Source organism: Musa acuminata, chromosome BXJ3-7 (assembly GCF_036884655.1).
Source record: "Musa acuminata AAA Group cultivar baxijiao chromosome BXJ3-7, Cavendish_Baxijiao_AAA, whole genome shotgun sequence".
Lineage (NCBI taxonomy): Eukaryota > Viridiplantae > Streptophyta > Magnoliopsida > Zingiberales > Musaceae > Musa > Musa acuminata.
This window is the reverse complement of record NC_088355.1, coordinates 35,873,805-35,893,870: the sequence shown is the minus strand read 5'-3', so window position 1 is coordinate 35,893,870 and position 20,066 is coordinate 35,873,805. Positions and strand designations below refer to the sequence as shown.

At 35.1% G+C, this 20,066-nt stretch overlaps 2 protein-coding genes across 3 annotated transcripts; one reads left to right on the top strand and one right to left on the bottom strand.

Annotated features, from left to right (window-relative positions):
- Positions 1-1,033: 1,033 nt before the first annotated feature.
- Positions 1,034-6,124, top strand: LOC135642064 (casein kinase 1-like). The gene is made up of 10 exons (XM_065157852.1): positions 1,034-1,671; positions 1,773-1,813; positions 2,470-2,539; positions 2,623-2,771; positions 2,896-2,991; positions 4,393-4,463; positions 5,325-5,386; positions 5,464-5,527; positions 5,621-5,705; positions 5,829-6,124. Exons 1-10 carry the CDS (start codon positions 1,596-1,598, stop codon positions 5,982-5,984), a joined length of 870 nt encoding a protein of 289 aa, XP_065013924.1. The 5' UTR covers positions 1,034-1,595; the 3' UTR covers positions 5,985-6,124.
- Positions 6,125-13,356: 7,232 nt separating this feature from the next.
- On the bottom strand, positions 13,357-19,741 carry LOC135642977 (alpha-humulene synthase-like). Of its 2 annotated transcripts, XR_010498107.1 has the most exons (10): positions 19,606-19,741; positions 19,189-19,447; positions 18,190-18,562; positions 17,815-18,033; positions 17,528-17,663; positions 17,089-17,337; positions 16,449-16,619; positions 15,152-15,439; positions 14,440-14,575; positions 13,357-14,245 (listed from the first exon to the last, which is right to left on the bottom strand). XR_010498107.1 is itself a non-coding variant. In XM_065159458.1 (7 exons), the coding sequence occupies exons 1-7, from the start codon at positions 19,732-19,734 to the stop codon at positions 16,326-16,328; spliced, it is 1,659 nt and encodes a 552-aa protein (XP_065015530.1). In that variant the 5' UTR covers positions 19,735-19,741; the 3' UTR covers positions 16,217-16,325. The 2 variants fall into 2 exon arrangements, 1 of the variants encoding a protein (XP_065015530.1); XM_065159458.1 differs by lacking the exons at positions 13,357-14,245; positions 14,440-14,575; positions 15,152-15,439 and having other exon boundaries at positions 16,217-16,619.
- Between the last annotated feature and the right edge of the window lie 325 nt (positions 19,742-20,066).

Below are 20,066 nucleotides of genomic sequence, written 5' to 3'. Positions count from 1 at the left end.
AGTAGTCTAAACTTAGGATTTCCTAAATCTTAAGAGTGATAGTGAAATATATGTGTATTTGATTAAGAAAAACAACGAATAGAAAATAAAATTTAAAGTTTAAAAAATAAATATGAAGCCACGTAATTATTATATTTGATCATTATAAACGGAAAAGAAAAGGAATGTTTTCTTATTTATTCTTGTCTTGGATATGACATAACTAACGCCTCTCTTCCTACAGATTTTACATTTTACGTAAATTTTGATGGCCCATAAGCCCGATATTGGTTGATGTTGCATTGGCCTTTTCTATATGAACCATAGGTTCTGTACATGTGGATCAATTAATTTAGGCCCATAACCATCGTACACGTTGAAATTTATGGATCTCATTATTCTAATGTGCTAACGTAGCCCACTGATGTAATTGTGATTTGAATGAACTGCGAATTTATATGTCTTAGGCCCGATATTAACTACCGTTTATTACAATTAGATCGTAATTACCGCCCTGCAAACAGCATGTTAGCCTTCGATTCTGCGATCCGATTCCCACCACCGACACCTCTCCACCTCTCATCTCGCTGCGTCTTTGCATCAGAGGTAACAACGGTCTCTGTTGAAACCCACGTTCAAACGCTACCCCCAATCAGTGAGCAGGTAGCTTTGTCGGGTGAGCTTACAGTCTAAAGTTCTGCGAACTAATCGCCACCACCAGGCGTTCGCACCTTTCCGTTTCGCTACGCTTCTGCATCAGAGATGACACTGGGCTTACAGTTGGACCCCACCTAATAGCTACCTCCAATCATACAGCAGGTGGATTTCAGGTGAAGGCCGGATGTGTCGGAGAAATTTGTGGCTCTCCCATTTCCATCAATCACCCGTACGCGGAGATCGTACAACACCGGCCCATCACAGCTGGCAACGACGATTAACGAGTTCCTGCTCCCTTTTAAACCATGCTTAGGTCACCTAATTAGCAAGTAATTAAATCCCGAAATAATGGTAACAAACTCTTTTTTTATCATAAATAAATAGATACTGTTGTGTCGCCGGCTTTATCGAGATCGGTACCGCTCGCTTCCCGTTCGCTCTCCGTCGGGACGGATTTGCGTGGAGATTTGGGCGAATTTTTTTGACCTCCAGATCTTCGATCCGCCCATTCGTTTGCTGGAATCGCCGGCCGCCGATCGTGAGAACCGGTGCTTGGATCTCTCTTGTCGGTGAGATCTTCTAGGATTCCTATTTGGTGGTCGAAGGCTGGTGATTTGATTGTTTTCAATCGGAGTTGTGGGCGATTGGATATTTGCATCGACTGGGTGGGCTGTAGGGAATAGTGCTTTTTTGGTTGGATCCTTTGGTTAGAGGATTTGGTACCCGATGACTCGGATTCCTTGTAATGTAGGTTTTTGGGACCTGGAATAACGAATTCTGGGGTGTTTAGATTGGCGGATTAGATAGTTCTGGTTGTATTTCGTCGCGGAGGTGAGTTGTAGGGGGATTACTGGCGATTTGCGGAAAGAGAAGGAGGATTTTCTTTTATAACTTCAGTGATTAGGAGAATTCTTTTCTGAGTTTATTATTCTGGGTCAATTTGGCTTGGATCTTCAACTATGGAGCACGTGGTGGCCGGAAAATTTAAGCTTGGCAAAAAGATTGGTAGTGGTTCTTTTGGAGAGCTTTATCTCGGTATGTTATTTTCTTGGATATGTGTGCATCATTTATAAATTCCTTTCATGCCTTGCCTTCTACTTATGCTCACCCCATATTTCTTGGTTTATTTGATTCAGGTGTCAACATACAAAGCGGAGAGGAAGTGGCGGTAAAGCTTGTATGTATCATTGCTTAGCTTGAATTCAAAACATTCAAAATTTTAAATCTAGACATATGTGGCTATTTTTTTTTTTTTAACTTGAATTTGAATCGATGATAACACTATTTTTTTTATGTGAGAAGTTACAAAGGTTTCCACGTATGACTTCTACCCTAGGTTTACATTGGCAAGTTTACCAGTTGAAACCATGTTACAGTCTATTAAATTAAGGTGTGAAGGTGGCACAATGCCTGCAACAAACGTATACATTGTTGCATAATATTTGAAACTTTTACATCCTCCATGATATTAAGCCCATTGATCTTGGATGTTACGTATTAGGTCCCATCTCCAAAAATCTAATGAGTGAAATGGTTGCTTGTTCAGTAATCAATGGAGATCAGTTTAATGTGAATTTTGTTCCTTGGTGTGTAATATGTGTTTGCAGGTTTAGCTTTTAGGAAGTTTTTAAACTTGCACCGACCACTCTGTTTTGTTTCTGAAAGTACATTAAAATTTTCTAGTTTGCTTCAGTACTGTATTCATTTGTGATTCTGATGATCTTGATCATAGTCTTGTACTTTAGTTTTGTCTTTATAGCAATCTACTTTTGCTATTCTATTTAATAGCACATGAGATCTGAAAATTTACCATTTATGCTTTAATATTGGCAGGAGTCTGTGAAGGCAAAGCATCCTCAACTTCATTATGAGTCAAAGTTGTATATTCATCTCCAAGGAGGAAGTAAGTTGTTAATCTATAATTATGATTCATCTTGTTTGATTGGACATTGCCATTGATGATTTTATTTTTGTGTTTTAATCAAGCTGGAATTCCCCATCTAAAGTGGTTTGGTGTGGAAGGAGAATACAATGTCATGGTCATTGATCTTCTTGGGCCTAGCCTTGAAGACTTGTTCAACTACTGTAACCGGAGGTTTTCACTGAAATCAGTGCTAATGCTTGCTGATCAATTAGTATGTGCACCACGTTGTTACCTGTCTGCTGTAGCTCTAACCTTTCTAACGTCTAATTTTTTATACTTTTCTTATGGGACTTTCTAGCAATGTCATAATACCTGTGTTTTTTATCTTGTTAAAGATTAACCGAGTTGAGTATATGCACTCAAAGGGGTTTCTGCACCGTGATATAAAGCCAGATAACTTTCTTATGGGCCTTGGTCGTAAAGCAAATCAGGTATGTTATTGAATTACTGGAAACTTCAGTTACTAATTGCCCTTCAGACTGATAGATTGATGGCTTAGTTCTAGGAATATGTGATGATAGTTCTTTTGGACTTCAAATCATACTATGATGTTTTATTTTCTTGTTAGGTGTTGAATTTGTTCATGCAATATGGCAATGCAACTTGTGCTTACCTAAAAGTTATATTACATGCTTCTGAAGGTTAGGATAGAACATTTTTACCAAAGATATTGGCAATTGATTGACCAGTGGTTTCCTCACTATGCTCAATATGGTGCATACAAAAATATGGAATGTCAGTTATACCATACAATCCAACTTCATATTAGGCAAGTTATGAAGATCGAGGAAAACAATCTCCAATTACTGTGCAGATTGTAGTTGTACCATCATCTTATATGGCATTTAACCATTCACTTGATTATTTATATCTAGTACTTCCCTAACCAGGTATACAGTCAGAACACACAGGTAAAGATTTTCTTAACAACTCACTTGGAGTGAATAGTTCTTTAGTTTTAGGTATCTGAATGACGAAGCACTTATTTAGCATATATAATTTGTTTTATTTAAAAAATCTTTAGCATATTCCATTGATCTGTGTCCTAATTTGCTGCAACCTGGATGTTCCTGATGAGCACATTTATTTCTAATCTTTGGTTGGTTGTTTTTTCATCGGAGTCCAGGGGCTGGGTCTGTGATGGTTGGCAAAATGATGATGATGGATTTGATGATGAACACAGATGCTCAGTAGCATCATCCTCCATAGGATTGTATCCCTTCGTGTATTGCTCAACAGCAATTCCTTTCTTCTCACCTTGTTCTAGTGATCCACTGTGAATCGGAGAGGTCCTATATCATTTCCAACCAACAGGCTTGATTCCCAGACATTTATTCTCTTGCATCTACTAATGGATAGAGAAAAAGGAACTGCGATATAGTGGAGATCATTATTCCAATAAGCATCCATAGTCGATGCTGTAGTTGGTTATGTTTGTTAGGTGCTATGCTTATATATAGCTTCGCTATAAGGCAGATTATGTTTATAGTATCTGATATTTCAGGCTATTGGTTGTTCCTAAAACTGATCACAGTCTGGCAAGGCTTTGGTCAACAACAACACAAAAGGTCTGAGTAGTGGGTATTTGGACTTTGGCATGGGGGCATTATCAGGGATCTTTTAATGCCAGTGTGGCAATAGTATAGAGGTGCAGGGATCTGTTTTAGTTTGTCTCAAGTTGAAATTACAGCAACCACATCAATCATTTATGTAGAGATTGAGAAACCAAATTATGAAATAATGGCTTTAGTCATGTACTCCCAGCGTTTTATGCTGTGTTCTTTGTCTTCTTCATTCTGTTTTCTTGTTTGACATTTGTTATTTACTCTCAGGTTTATATCATTGACTATGGCCTTGCAAAGAAATATAGGGATCTTCAAACTCATAAGCACATACCGTACAGGTAATTATATCTTAGTCCTGACATGTTAATATAAAAGCTTTACCAGCCTGCAAAGAACTCATGCCTACTTATGGTAGTTTTTTAATTAACTGTTGCTGTAGTGAAAATAAGGCTAATTTCAGGATAGCATTTTAAATAAGAGAACCTTGAAAACTATTTTTTTTCCCTTTCGTAATTGATCTTTTTGTTACCACTTACTCATGAAATGAAAAGGATTTTATATGATCTAAAATATGCATCTCTCTTATCATTCAGTTTTTAACCTCAAGATGCAAACCCATAAAGGAAAGATAAAAGGGAAAATTGGAAAGAGAGTAATTAAGATTAGTTTAAATTCTTCTAAGTTTGTTACTGATCTTAAGTAAATACTGTGAACAAGAATGAAGTGCTGATGAGTCATGAATATGGGACTGCTGAATTATTTAAGTCAAGAGTAAGTGATGAATTTGGATCTGCATTTTGTATGGAATTTAATTTTGGAAGGAAACAATATACTGTAGGAGACAATAGAAGTTGGAAAGCATAACACAGAGAAAATTTTGGCTATTAATAATTAAATTGACAGAATATTTTAAAGGCAGAGTAGTTCTTCAAAGTTCAGACCTTTGACGTTTCTATCTTTCTATAACCAATTTGCTAAGGTGGTTAATTTGGTTCTCTCTATCTTGCCCTTGTTTTATTTCTTGTTTTCTTCTGCCAAATGTGTTCGATATCATTTACAACTTCTAAAATGGGATTCTTATGCATATTCAGGAGTTGAGTTTTTGAGTCCTTGCGTTCCATATCTTTATGGACACATGTAATGTTCTTTAGCAATTGGTTATTGCTTATTAATTATGTAAGATGTTATGATCTTTACAGGGAGAATAAGAACCTAACAGGAACAGCACGTTATGCAAGTGTTAATACACATCTTGGGGTTGGTGAGTTTCTTCCACCTAATTTCACATATCATACATCTTGTGCTAACTCATATTGACATTTTCATTTCTACATGCAGAGCAAAGCCGACGAGATGATTTAGAATCTCTTGGCTATGTTCTTATGTATTTTTTAAGAGGAAGGTTAGCATCAATTTGTTGTGCTGTCTGTTACTTTCATTTATAGAATTTGATGACACTTAACATAATATGTCTGATGGTCATTCTTTACCTCAGCCTTCCTTTGCAAGGGCTTAAAGCTGGCAATAAAAAGCAGAAGTATGATAGAATTAGTGAAAAGAAAATGCTTACTCCCGTAGAGGTAACTCGGAATCTTCTTTTTATCTGTTTGATGAAGAACTTGATTATCCAGCATCTTCTATATTTTATTCGCACAATAAGGAAGACGAATGAGAAAACTTTTGGACCTTTTTTTGTGAATCAGGCACTTTGCAAGTCATATCCATCAGAATTTGTATCATACTTCCATTACTGTCGATCATTGCGATTTGAGGACAAGCCAGATTATTCCAGCAGTTCATGTCCACCGCACATCCAAGCAGTCCAAAAGATTGCAACTCGACCTGATGGAACGACATGACATGAAGATGAGCCGTGAATACAGACCATCAACATGAAGTTGCAAGCTTTGTTCATTTAGGAAGCATAGATGCCTTTAATTTCGTCAAACATAGCAACATGATGCTGGGAAAAATTATTATAACTAAATATTTTTTTTCATCTTTGTTTATGAAATTGGGTTTTTCATCAAAATATTAATTTTTTTTATCAAAAATAAATATTAATCAGAGCAGCATGAAGAGTAGAACAATAAATCAATTAGAAAGTGAGATATCAAATTTTTACGTAAAAAACTAAATGCGAAAAAAAACATATGACCTCCACTTTAAACTTTCATTATCATTAATAATAATAACAGATTTATAATAAGTCTTCTCCAGAATAACTAGAGGATCATAATAACATCAAGAACACAGATCTTAGCTCAATAATAATATATTATCATTATCATATATGAATTTCATGAAAGAAAAATTTTAGGTTTCATCAAGTGGGTATAGCAAAAAAGTATATTGAAGAGGATAAACTGTAAATATGTACCGTTAATATTATAAAGCTTATTGCAAGGACTTTCACATAAAATTTGAGCTAAAACCGATAAATTTAACTGCTTAATCATTTGGCAAAACCTCAAAACCTTAATTTCTCTCTCCTCTTCTCTCTTGTTCATTTTCTCTCCTCTTCTCTCTTGTTCATTTTTTGCGCTACCACAATTCTCACCATTGACCTCTGTACGCACCCTTCTCACATCATGCAAACCATTATTTCCTCTTTTTTTTTTAATAAATTAGATTTGGACTCAATGCCCAAATCAATTAGTCCAAGCCCATCTAATATCACATTCACGATAACTATATTGGTCTCTTTTTCATTTTTTTTATTTTATTCTCGTTTTCAAAACCTACACTCTTTTTTTATGTAACCTAACTTATTACAGTGAAAACACTTGATATATCTTCTAGATTTGGATCTTCCTCTATAACCACGTAGATTTCTACTATAATTTCTTTCACGTCTTTCTTGTTTTTCAATAACAAGTATACCAGAAGAAGATTCTCTTTATTCTTTCCTTCTAACATCTTCATTTAGTAAATTATCTTTAACCATTTTTATACTTAGAGTCTCACATGACATGGAGTTATAAATTATCACCACATACGTTTCTCAACCTTCCGATAAAGGGTTGAGAAGTAACAATCCTTGTATCTTATTATCTATATTCATTTTTTATAGCAACCGGCTTGTTTGCAAGATTCTAAAACAGACTTATATACTCAACAATGTTATTATCATCTTTATACTTTAAATTGACAAGCCTTACGAGGAGAAAAATTCTATTTTCTATTAACTTTTTCGTAAAAAGTTTTTTAAATTTTTACCAAACAATATCAGCTCTAATTTCATCAGAAATATACTCATGTAAATTTATATTCATCCATCTTCTAATATAGACTATAACTTTTCTATGTTGAACTTCTCATTCCTTATCTTCCATAGTAGAAGGTTTTTCTTAACTTTAATGAACTTATACAAATCTTTACAATAGAGTAAATCTTTCATTATACGTATTTAAATAGAATAATTTGATGAGTTTAATTTAATCATATCGCTTGACTCTTTCATTTCAATCACAAGAAAAATTAGCATCAAACAACATGATGCTCTAATACCACTTATTGGAAAAAACTATTATAGTAGAATAATTTTTTTCTCTTTTTTATCAAAATATATTCCTAATCAAAATAACAACTTATTACCAAAAGTAAATATTAACCAGAGCAGTATAAACAATATAACAATGAATCAATCACAAAGTGAGACATTGAATTTTACATAGAAAACCCAATATGGGAAAATCCATAGGACTGTAGTCCACTTCAAATATTCACTATCACCAATACTGATAATATGTTTATAATAAGTCTTATCCAAAATAATTAGAGGATCATAATAACATAAAAAATATAGATCTTGACTCAACAATAACATAACATTATCACCACAATGAAAGAAAAATTTTAAGTCTCACTAGGTATAACAAAAATGTATATCATATACGATAAATCATAGATTGGTATGTTAAGATTATAGAGCTTATTGCCAAAATTTTTTATATAAAATTTGGACTTAAATCGATAAAGTTTAGCTATTTGATCATCTAGCAAAACCTCGTAACCTTAATTTTCTCTCTTTGGTTCATTTTCTGTGCATCCAAATTTACCACCGTTAGCACGCCTTTATTCGCAGCCTTCTTATGTTGTGCATGCCACTATTTTTTTTTTTTTAATAAATCAGATTTGGGCTCAAATACCAAATCAAATGGTCCAAGCCCACCTATGGGCTGGACCCAACACATGGTCTACAAAGAAATGATGATGGAAAGATTTCTTTAGACGAGGAAGAATGTGATATGGTGTCAGAGTGGGTGTATGAAACAATTCCAAAACATTCATAGAAGATTAATCTCGAACATAAATCGTCAAAAACGACCTTCGATCATTTAGGAAAGAAGAAATTCTTCCAATTTTTATGACTGCAATATGGTTTACAAGATCTTGCATTAAGCTTTGTTTGCTACAGCTACTCAGAGCCGCTAAAATGATACTGATATAGAGACCTTTATTTCGTATGCAAGTGCTTAAGCGTAATGACGTCGAGCAGTAACTCACTCCTGCAGAAAATTCTAGTATGGATAGCAGTCATAGGAACGTACAACTTCAATCAAACAGCAACGCGTTGGACAAGTAACAGAGTGATACGGTCTTTCATGGTAGTGTTGGAGTGGGTATATGAGTCGATTTATAATTGTATACGTCTGCCATGGATCGTAACAAGTTAATTAATCTTCCGAGCAAAAGGCATGGGGACTGCAGTTGGATCGAGACATTCCTTGTTCACATCCTTCCATGCATCTTGGACCAACACCTGCAGCTTCTTGCATGCCTCATTTGCATCCGTGCTTTACTGTTTTCATGTAGCATTCTACTGTGGAAACAGTGTGTCCTCTTTCTTGCTCCAGCTGCAACGTCACCGAGACGGCTAACTATTTAGTCATTGTCATTTTGTAAAGGGCAATCCTCGATTCAATAACTTGTGTTACTAATCCTATTTAACTTATGGGATAAGGAAATCTATCATAGTCATTTAAATTAGGGGTTTTGTGATAGAATTTGACATATGTATGGCTAGTTGTATTCAGGTTTTGGTAAAATTTGACATATTTCATCATCTCAAACCACACCACTTGTTCACTAAAATGACTTTTTTTTAATAAGTAAAATTATATTAGCTAAACTGTAAAACTAATCAATTGAGAGGGCTAATCTCTCTCCAAATAAATACAATACGAGTGAAATGTTCACTAAAATGACTAATTAATTATCAACATGATGGACTTAAAATGTTGATGAGTTAACCCTATGATAACAAAAAATATCTCTCATTTTTGTTGCAAGTTCTCTACGGATGATGATAACGACTATTTGGTTTCTCTAAATACAAGTCCATATCAAGTATGAGTTGATGATTTTGCATTAATTACTAGAATAAACCAGAGACAGTATTAGAAAAGAGAAAAAACTTACATGGAGAGGCTTTTAAGCTCCTCGCGATGAAGCGATTGGACTAGATTGGAATCTAGCTTGGCGCAAGCTCTAATAACACATCATTTTGTGCTGCATCCTCTTGGTAGATGGAGAAGTAGTTTCTTGTCAAGAGCCTTCTCGTACTTCGAAATAGAGGTGTCTCAAGGGAAAGACACACTTTCATCGATCACTTAACATAGAGGTAAGTATACTTCTTGTGAAAGAAATGACTTCGTCAAGTATTGTCTCTCCATGTGTTCCAAGGTAGGCTGCGTTGTATAAGCTTAATAGTCCCTCCACATCACCCTTCGAGTCAGACGTGAAACTTCTTTCCTCATCTTTAAACTTGTTAAAAGCATCTGCAGTACGAAGCTGTGTATTCACGTCTACCACAGACTAATTGGTGAATTATAATAGAAATCTTGTCTACCACGAACTATTTAGTAACAATAGTTGCTCAAGCCTCTTTAAGTCAATTTTGCAGATCTTGTCATCAAAATGGTTAATCGATCCGGCGTCAAACTTCATTTTGGATTGCCAAACCAAATGTAACTAAAGCTAGTCTAACGTGACATTTATTTCTTTCATCATATAGGAGTGTTCAGTGCTTATATGTTCTTACACTCTCAAAGATTGAAGAACACTACATGGAGATATGTTATATCCATGTTGTCTAAGTAGTCGATATTGAAGAGCGGCCTCGTAGAGACAATGGGTGTTAAAATCTGCATCATAAACTTTTCTTAATGCTTGGCTTATCTCTTTCTCAAAATGATAGTCCACTCCGAGATTTGGATGGCATCGATCAATTGCATGGTCTGCAGTAAAACACTGTAGTTATGCAGCATGCTCTTTATTGGCTCCCTTATGTCTCTTGGTCTTTCCTTCATCCATGCATGATTGTCCTGCATCAATTTGCAACGCAGAATGATAAAACAAATGCAGGTATTCCCGACCATATGAAGCAATCGGCCCACTTCTTGCAGATAGGCCGAATTATGTTTGATTTTAATAGATGCACAGAATTTGCTCAGCTAGCAAGTTGTTCACATTGCATTTTCACGAAACTTCATTTTTAGTTCAGGCATTAGAAGCATTAGCATTTACTGGAAATACTATAGATAAGATTAGTCGCACTCTTCATGAATGCCTGTGCTTTAGAAGAGGATGAGACTTGCGTAATGTAGAAGTCACACAAAAGTTTAGTTACACTTAGATGCATGCCTGAGCTTCGGAAGAGGGTGAGACATGCGTAATGAAGTAGTCACCCCAAACACTGGGATGGTAGCCTGAGGTCTTTCGAGAGACCTCCTCAACAACGCTTGCGACGAGGCACTCAGAGCTCATGGTCTCCACCCCTAGTCACTCGACGATATATATAGCAAAGAGTTGCCTTGTGGAATTGTGAGAGAGAGGAAGCCCTCATGGTTCGATGTTTATAGGGGTTGAGCAATTGCCGTAATTATGTTATTATTGCATGGCTGTCAAATCTGGCATCAGGATCAACATAGAAGGTTGTCTGCTGTGACATATTCTTGCATCTCAAATTATCTAATTCACGTCGAATAAAATGCTATTTGTTCGTGACTCGTGACCTCTCTCTATGGCTTCCCTCTCACAAAGATGTTGCTGTTGAACATGTATATTTGGCAAGGAAAACTCTTCTTCTTCTTCTTCTTCTTCTTCTGATCTTAGTAACTATTTGGTTGTACATGTATTTTCTCATGCCACTTGTCTCATTGCCATATCTGTCTCCTTTCCTCACTTGCAGATCTATTTCAATGCAATATTGGGTTCAAATAATTAGTAGACAATGGTATCTGAAAAAGAGTGGTAACTCAGGATATATAATCTTAAATAAACGCTGCACGAATTATTTTGAACCATTAAGCAAGAAACATATGTATATACGTAAATGTAGAGCCTCTATAACAACACGACTTGCATAGATTTCACTAGCTAGAGCTTCCCATGGGTATCACATTGCACTTTAATATACATAATATGTTTTTCCAGAAAAATTAGAAACTATATTGTTTCAAAAAATGGTTACAATTATTATCCTTAGCATCGGAGGAAAAGTAGTAAGATCAGAAGGGAAGTCCTCCCTCCCTCCAAAAACCATCCACCTTATGAGTCCGAGCATTATTTGTAGTCAATTTACTGAGTGATTTGTCACCCTAAATTCATATATCACTTTAAACTCCTCAAACATACTTAGAAATCTAAAATATTTTCAGTAAAATTTTTAAAAAAATCTTGAATATTCTCATTTTACTTTTCATATTAGATAATATGATTGATGAAAGTTATACGAGTGCATGGTAACACGATCAAATTCGAATAGAATGAACATAAAGTTATTGTTTAATAACTACAAAACGAAAAATTTAAAACCCAACTATCATTCGTGTTCACAATCCTGTTACCACTCCCAAGCAACATAATGTACCCAAATCTAAGATGCTTAATTGAAGATAAAAAAAACTTCCAAGTCTAGCTAGTCTTTCGAAAATGTTAGCCTTGAAACATAAAAGAGATAATCAACATATAAGAGATGACAAACTTCTTATCATGATATAAGGGTTATGACCTTCTCAAAAGTTTTCTCCAAATCAATTTTTGTCATGATATAAGGGTTATGACCTTTAGAATAAAAAAAAGAGTGGCAAGCTCCTGAGACATAAGAACATTATCACAGAAACAAACTATTCCATATAAATCATAGAAGGGAGAATAGTTTTCAAACAGTTGGCAGGGACTTTAACAAAGATACGATAGTTCACATTAAATAAAGAAATATGTTTGGAATACTTAATTTCATGTAGAGAAAAGTCCAATCATGAAATCATTTAATAGCCATAGATACAAAATCCTTAATGATTATTTCTCATTTTTTTTATAAAACTTGATAGTAAAAAACCTTCTTTTACCCTTGTCAATAGATCTCTTAAGACCCCAAAAATTTCATCCATAGAAAAGGATTTAATAATGGAATTTCTATCACTATTGAAAAGCACATTAAGGGAAGGCCTGGAAGAAATACCAAGAGACATAAAATGAGAATCATTTCAAAAATTGATGAAAAGAGAAAAAAAGCATCTCTAAAATATGACTAATGAAATTATTCCATCTACAAATAGAAATAAGGTTGTGATAATACGTAAAATTGTCCCTCTATTTAGTGTTAATCTGCCTAAGAAGAGTTCCATACTATTTGGGTAAGACAAATAGAAGGAGATGCTGGTTTTGACTCAAAGAAGAATTGGCCTCATCCCTCTTGAGGGACACAATCTCTGGCGTGGTAAACAGGAGAGATCCAAGTCCACCCAAATAATATTTGTTCCGATAAGAAATCTCACCCCTAACCCCACCAAGGTTTGTAGAAAACAAGACAAGGGCATCAAAAGGACTAAACAAAAATTTCAAAGACTGATTAATGATATGCTTGACCTCCTCATAATCATTCTAAAAATTTTGATATTTAACGAAATCTTTTTTATAAGAAGCATGACTAGAGTATTGGATATGAACAACAATTTCAATTTTACAAAATACATGGGCCCAATTTCACTTGTGCCTATCAAATTGGATCAAAATTGTGATTCAATTCAATTGAACCAAATCCATTCAATTTCCTATCTCACTTTACAATTTCAACTCTATCCGACACAACAACTTCAAGAGCCTTTCTCAAGTTGGCAAGCAGTAAGTCAACAATATCTTACATAGAGTAATTATCATTTAGCTAAACCAACGAGACTTAACCAACAACTTGCAAATTGCTTTGAACTATTAAGCAAGCATTTATTTTTCCATGGATAATATTGGCTTGATCTTCCCGCCATTACAGTAAACATTCATTACACGTGCAGCTTTTAGTTTATAAAAGCTTAAATATATTTCAGGATAAAGGATTAATAAAAGGAGTAAGCATCCTCAGACAATCAAATTGGAATAGGATGTACGAGTAACAAAGAGATGAAGTACTTCATCTTTGTAGAGGAGTTGGTGTATCCAACGACTTGCTTATATATATTTTCCACCATTCGTGAAAAATTAACGGTCCTTTCAAGTAAAGCAACGGGGAATAGAGTTGGATTGAGGCACTCTTCATTTATATCCTTCCATGCATCTTCAACTAGATCTTGGAGCTTCTTACGAGCCACTTGCACATTTGTTCCGTGCTCTTTCATGTAGCATTGGACTGTGGAGGCAACATGTGCTCTAGTTTGTTCCAGCTGCAAATTTCATGAAAAAAGAAAACGAATGATCTACAAATTGAATTCTGAGGGATCTTTTCAGGATTTACATGTTCCTCATATTAAAACAAATTATTAGACTACTATCGATAACAAGTGGTAGATGAGAGGAATTTAGGAATCTACAGATGAGATTTTTCGTTTGTGCTATATTTGGTAATATATTATGAACAATGTTTATATGATAAAAATAGAGTAGATTGTGAAGTAATGTCATCCATGATACGACAAATTATTGCAGAAGCTAGGACAATCCACTCAAATGCCTCCTTAGTTGCTATTTCTCCCATTCCAACAAAAGAAGCACATTCGAGCATAGGATACGCTGCACTGATTAGAGAAACACGTAGATGTTCTTCCAAAGTTGGCACGTAATGTTGATCTCTCCATTTGGATTCCTCGAAATAAGCTTTAGATAAATCTTTCATCTGTACCTAAGTAAAACAAAACCATTTCTTAATATTCGTATTGTATGAGTAGCATCTACGAGTTGGACAATCTAAGTTCAATAATATCGCATCTGAAATGCTTATTCTTTGTATTGGCCATTAGTGGATTTGTTTATTGCTTATGTAATGCTAATTAATAAAAGTGAAAATAAGAAGAACCTTTTAATCTCATCACTCACCGCTTCCTTGAGATATGTTATGCGATATTTCTCACCGAAAGCCAATAAATCTTCAAACTCTTCAAAGGTGTGGATTAGCTTTAGATAATAATCCTTCATCTACTCTGGTAATTGATGAACAACCTTCCCGTCCCATCTGCATATGTATTAGTTTCACCATCTTTAAAAAAATAGAACATAAACATACATGTTGTTATTTTGCTATACGCAATGACTAAAACTATTATGTGATATTTTATTTCATTATATGATATTATTAGTGACACTTTTTGTTATCATCTGTTGAGCCATGATAGTCCATGTATATGAGATTTACGAACCTTTGAATTGCCTCAGTTAGTCGTTGACTCTCCTCCAATGTCCTATAAACATCATATATGTCATCCAAAATTAAAGTAAGGGCAATCACTTTGGTTATTATCACTCGTGCACGAGAATAGCAGGGTTCAAAGTATACTCCCAGGATCGAGAAGTAGCATTCCACCAATCGATCTCGAGCAAAACTAAGATTTTTTGAGAGGGCTAATTCATTCCACCACCGTTCACAAATCAAAATAGCATTACATATCAATTTAAGTTTGGTGGGAGGAGGAACCAATCTCAGCAATTAGCCTGCACTTGTTTACATTTGCAATTTGATTGTATCTTTTTTCTTTATGAAAATCCAGAAGAAATATGGCTCCAAGGAATTCAGAAGTGAGGAGGAGCTTACTTGGTGATGTTCTCAAGTTCCTCGTGATGAAGAGACTACAACAAATTGTAGTCCAACTTTGCAAGCTCCTGGGTGGCATCTTCTTGGCATCATTCTTCTACAGAGAGTTGTCTCGAGGTGGAGAGACACTTGCGTTGTTAATGGTGGTTTAAGATGGCTTCATCAAGAATGATCTCACCATGAATCCCAAGATAGGCTGCGTTGTACAAGCTTAGTAGTCCCTTCACATCACTGCCCAACGTAGACATGAAACTCGCTCCCTCAGCTTTGAACTTGTTAAAGGCATCTGCAGAAAAACAAAATATTTTTTGTTTTGAGAAAAAAAAAACATAAAGCCATATTATCAAAATAAATTCGCTGTTCTAAATGATTATGTGATAATCAAAATAATGACTTTTGTGAGTGATTTTTATGTTTATTTTACCAAAGAAAATATTTTTGGTACTGTCAACATCTATGATTGAATTAAATAAAAGATGATAAAAAAAAGATCGTATTGTTTTGGACCACACCTACAAATACTGCTTTATTTGAAGGAATTAAGCATATTACTTGGGGACACATAATATCCTTGTTCCCTTGGGGACACATAAAATACTGCTTTATCATGGATTTGACATAAAATCCTTGGGGACACATAAAATACTGCTTTATCATGGATTTGACTTAATGCTTCGCTTATTCCCTTTTGAAAGTGATAATCCAATCCAAGAAGCTGGATTGAATCAATCAGTTCCATGGTCTGCAGCCGATCAGTAGTATCATTGAACATGCTCTTTACTTGCCCCCTCAGCTCTTCGGCTCTTTATTTCATCCTTGCATCACACCTCTGCTTCATCCTTGAATATATATATATATATATATATGTTCATTTTACTGCAGCCTTCAGTTTCCAAAGGCTTAAATATATTTTAGAATAAATTAATATGTTGCAATTCAAACTATTAAATATGGATTTATATCCATACATTCCTTAAACAAGAGATCCTATAGCAAACTAATATAGATAGAGTTTTCTAATGATTTATTCGCTAGAGTTTCCCATGGCGGGCTAGCACAAGAAACTTAAATTTACTGACTCTTCCAACAATACTTTAATATCTTTAACAATAACAATACTATCGATCATTTTGCTGATCGAGATTCAGACCATAGGATTGATAGGAGTACATGATCAAATCTCAATAGGATGCACCAGTAACAAAGAAATATTGTCTCTAGTATAAGTAGACGAGTTGGTGTATCCATCAATATCCTTGTAAATATCATTAAATAGGCATAGAAAATTGACTATCCTTTCAAGCAAAGGCATGGATACTGCAGTCGGATTGAGGCACTCTTCGTTTACATCTTTCCATGCGTCTTCAACCAAAACTTGGAGATTTTCGCATGCAACATGCTCATTTGTACCAAACTCTTTCATGTAGCATTGGATTGTGGAGGCAACATGTTCCCTGGTTTGCTCCAGCTGCAAGTTTCACAACATAAAAAAGCATGGAACTCTAAATATTTGAAAGTAATAAACTTAGATTTGCAGTATCTTCTGGAGTTGAAATCATTTTGTCTTGGGAGCAATATCCTCATGCATGGAGTTTTGTAGGATTAGGAGTTCAAATAAAACTATAGGTTAGTGCATAATTATAGGTTAGTTCAAATAAAGTTATATTATTTAGTTTTACCTCTTCTCCCTTCCAATCTTTATATTATCCTCTCCTGTGATTAATTATTAAGTTTTACATTGTCTACCGTACATAACATCAGGTTGCAAACTGTCGTTTAATAAACTCCTAAAAATTATAGTTCTTTGTTTTGTTTCAGAATTTTTTTCTCTTTAAATTTTGTGGTGTTTATATAAGAAAATATTATATTTTTTATTTTGTAAGATCAATAAGTATGTTAAACAAGGTTTTCAAAATTCAAAATTAATAATAAGTTACCTCATGTGAAACGAAGTCATTGACGATACGAGCAATTAATGCAGAAGCCTTGACGATCTTAGGGAAACTAGCAACCCACTCGAATGCCTCCTTTGTTGCTACTTCCCCCATTCCAACAAAACAAGCACAAACAAGCATAGGATAGGCTGAACTGATGAGCGAGATTTGCAGATGTTCTTCTAATTTTGGCACATACTGTTTGACAGCCCATTTGTTTTCCTCGAGATAGGATCTTGATAAACCTTTCATCTATGATAAAGGTGAGGAAACGGTGACATTGTGTAAGAAATAAGAAGCCAAAAAACACTTGAAGTATAGCACGACTTGGAATTTGTAGAGTAGATAAAAAATGAAATGTGCAATCAGATTTTTCTTGTTTACCAAATATTAATTCATTACATTAGTCTAAATTGAAATCCATTAAAATAAAAAAAATTACCGCTTCCTTAAGATAAAATAAACGATACTTCTCACTGGGTGCTAGCAAATTTTCGAATTCCTCAAAGGTATGGATTAGGTTTAGAAAATAGCCCTTCATATACTCTGGTAGCTGATGAACAGCCTTGGCATCCCACCTACATATGAATTAGCTTTATCCACAAAGAATCAAACTATTATGCCATATCTGTCATGGCACCCGCTGTTCTAATCAATTGAGATAAGATATCTCATTCCCGACAATAATAAAACAAAAAAACGCTATCCAATAACAAGAGATATCCAAACCTTTGAATTGCTTGAGTGAGTAGTTGACTCTCCTCGAATGTGCTATAGAGATCATAGATATCATCCAAGATAGAAGTCATGGCCATCACCTTGGTGGTAATCACTCGTGCACGAGAATAGTGAGGTTCAAAGTACACCGCAAGTATCCAATAATAACATTCCACCACCCGATCTCGTGCAAAACTTAGATTTTTGGTGAGGAATAAATCATTCCACCATCTTCAATGCAATCCACAAACCACAATGTTGTTGCCAATCCAAACATCGATAAAAAAAGATGAACACAATCAAACATTTCTACAATAACAGTGTTCTACGTATTCAAGTGTACTCAACCTGAACTCTCAATCAATCTAACTGTGGGAAAGAACTTACATGGAGATGCTCTTAATCTCGTCGCGATGAAGACATTGCAGTAGATTGAAGTCAAGCTTTGCCAGCTCTAGTAAGGCATCATTTCGTGTCGCACAATCTTGGTAGATGGAGATGTAATTTCGTGCCAAGAGCCTTTCCATTCTTCTACAGAGAGGACTCTCAAGGAAGAGTCTCACTTGCGTTGCTAATGGTGGTGTGAGATCACTTAACATGGACGCAAGCTGGTCCCTTGTAAAAGAAATAGCTTCATCGAGTATGGTCTCCTCATGTATCCGTAGATAAGCCGCATTGTATAAGCTTAAAAGTCCCTTTGGATCATCCTTCAAGGTGGACACTAAATTTCCTTCCTCATCTTTGAACTTGTTAAAAACATCTGTTGATTCATGAAGTTTTGAGAAAACACATAAAGTGGTTTTATTTTATTTACTTTATTGTAACAATTTCACAAAAAATGGCCCTGATTCTCTTAAAATCAAACATAGTAATTTGATCTCTATAATATTTCAAATATACTTCAAATATAAATCATGGTATACGCCAAAGATAGTTTCAATAGGAACTTTCAGTGACAAATGTGTATTATCCGATTGCAGGGTCATGAAAAGGGAAAACAATTACTATACTAGTAAGGCAGCAACAATTATAGACGATGTATATATATATATATATATATATATATATATATATATATATATATAAAACAAAGTACATCTTTTTGATATAGTATGAGGTCACTCATGTACAGAGAAGAAATTTTGTAGCAAATTGACCAGCTAATGTTGTTAGAAGCCATCGGATTGGATTTGTCAGTGACTTCTTTTTTGATGGGCTGATTAAGTTGTTCTCCTAAAAAAAAATCCTTCATCATATCTAAAAAACAAATCGATTTACTTCTGCAAACATAATATTTCTATGCTTGAATTAAACACAAGGCGAACACAAAATTATAGAGAAAACATACAAATACATCTACTCCAAGGAAACGTAAGAGCATATTACCAGGGGTCACATGATACCCTTGTTGTCTCAGCAGTCGAAACCGGAGAGCAGTCTCGTAGAGACCTTGACAGTTCAAATCGGCATCATGGACTCGTTTTAATGCTTCACTTATTTCTTTCTCGAAGTGATAACTCAATCCAAGAAGCTGGATTGAATCGACCAAGTCCATAGTTTGCAAGATGTCGGTAGTGTCCTTGAACATGCTTCTTACCTGCTCCGTCAGTTCTGCAGCTCTCTCTTGCATCCTTGCATCGCACTCCTGCATCCTCCATAGCAATTAATTGTTCAACCAACAAAACCGAAAGAAAGTAGCATGCGCACATTTTTCATGTTAATGAATCATTAACATCATTCGTTCTCGGAGAGTTTCTTGCCTAAAACTTAGAACCTAAGTGAGATATATGTGTATATACATGCCTGTGTACCGGGGGAGGACTGGGCCTTTAAGATAAAGTAATCACCCCAAACGGTGGGATGGTAGCTTGCAGACTTGCGAATCACCACTTCATCACCTGGAACGTGTGGCTGCGAAATCATGTTCTCCATTCTGATCTGGATGCAAGTGATGAGAGGATGGCGAGAGCCTGCAGCCTTGTGTAGCAATTTATAGAGTCTCGAATCTGGTTTGGTTCCGTAAGTAACACGTTTTATGAGAAGAAGATAACGAATGGGCCATCAGGGACTGTACGCTCCTGTTTGCTTGCCTTATGTTTTAGCTTATCCATCATCTTTAATTGACGTCCGACAGACTATCTTGCAAGTGGTATGATTAGTTTTGAATCCAATAATATAGGAAAAAGACGAGATACAATTAGTTTTGCATCCATCATCCTTGCTCTCACTCTCGTAATGGAAACTATAAATCATGTATATAATCG

What these genes read in the sequence shown, in the direction of transcription:
- LOC135642977 (XM_065159458.1), bottom strand. Translation starts at nt 19,734, where the DNA reads ATGGAGAACATGATTTCGCAGCCACACGTTCCAGGTGATGAAGTGGTG. An exon ending in CTCACTCAAGCAATTCAAAG is followed by an intron (nt 17,664 to 17,814) that starts GTTTGGATATCT and finishes ATTCATATGTAG; the next exon opens with GTGGGATGCCAAGGCTGTTC. An exon ending in TATTTTATCTTAAGGAAGCG is followed by an intron (nt 17,338 to 17,527) that starts GTAATTTTTTTT and finishes CCTTTATCATAG; the next exon opens with ATGAAAGGTTTATCAAGATC.
- LOC135642064 (XM_065157852.1), top strand. Translation starts at nt 1,596, where the DNA reads ATGGAGCACGTGGTGGCCGGAAAATTTAAGCTTGGCAAAAAGATTGGT. An exon ending in TTTTGGAGAGCTTTATCTCG is followed by an intron (nt 1,672 to 1,772) that starts GTATGTTATTTT and finishes TATTTGATTCAG; the next exon opens with GTGTCAACATACAAAGCGGA. An exon ending in TTGGTCGTAAAGCAAATCAG is followed by an intron (nt 2,992 to 4,392) that starts GTATGTTATTGA and finishes ATTTACTCTCAG; the next exon opens with GTTTATATCATTGACTATGG.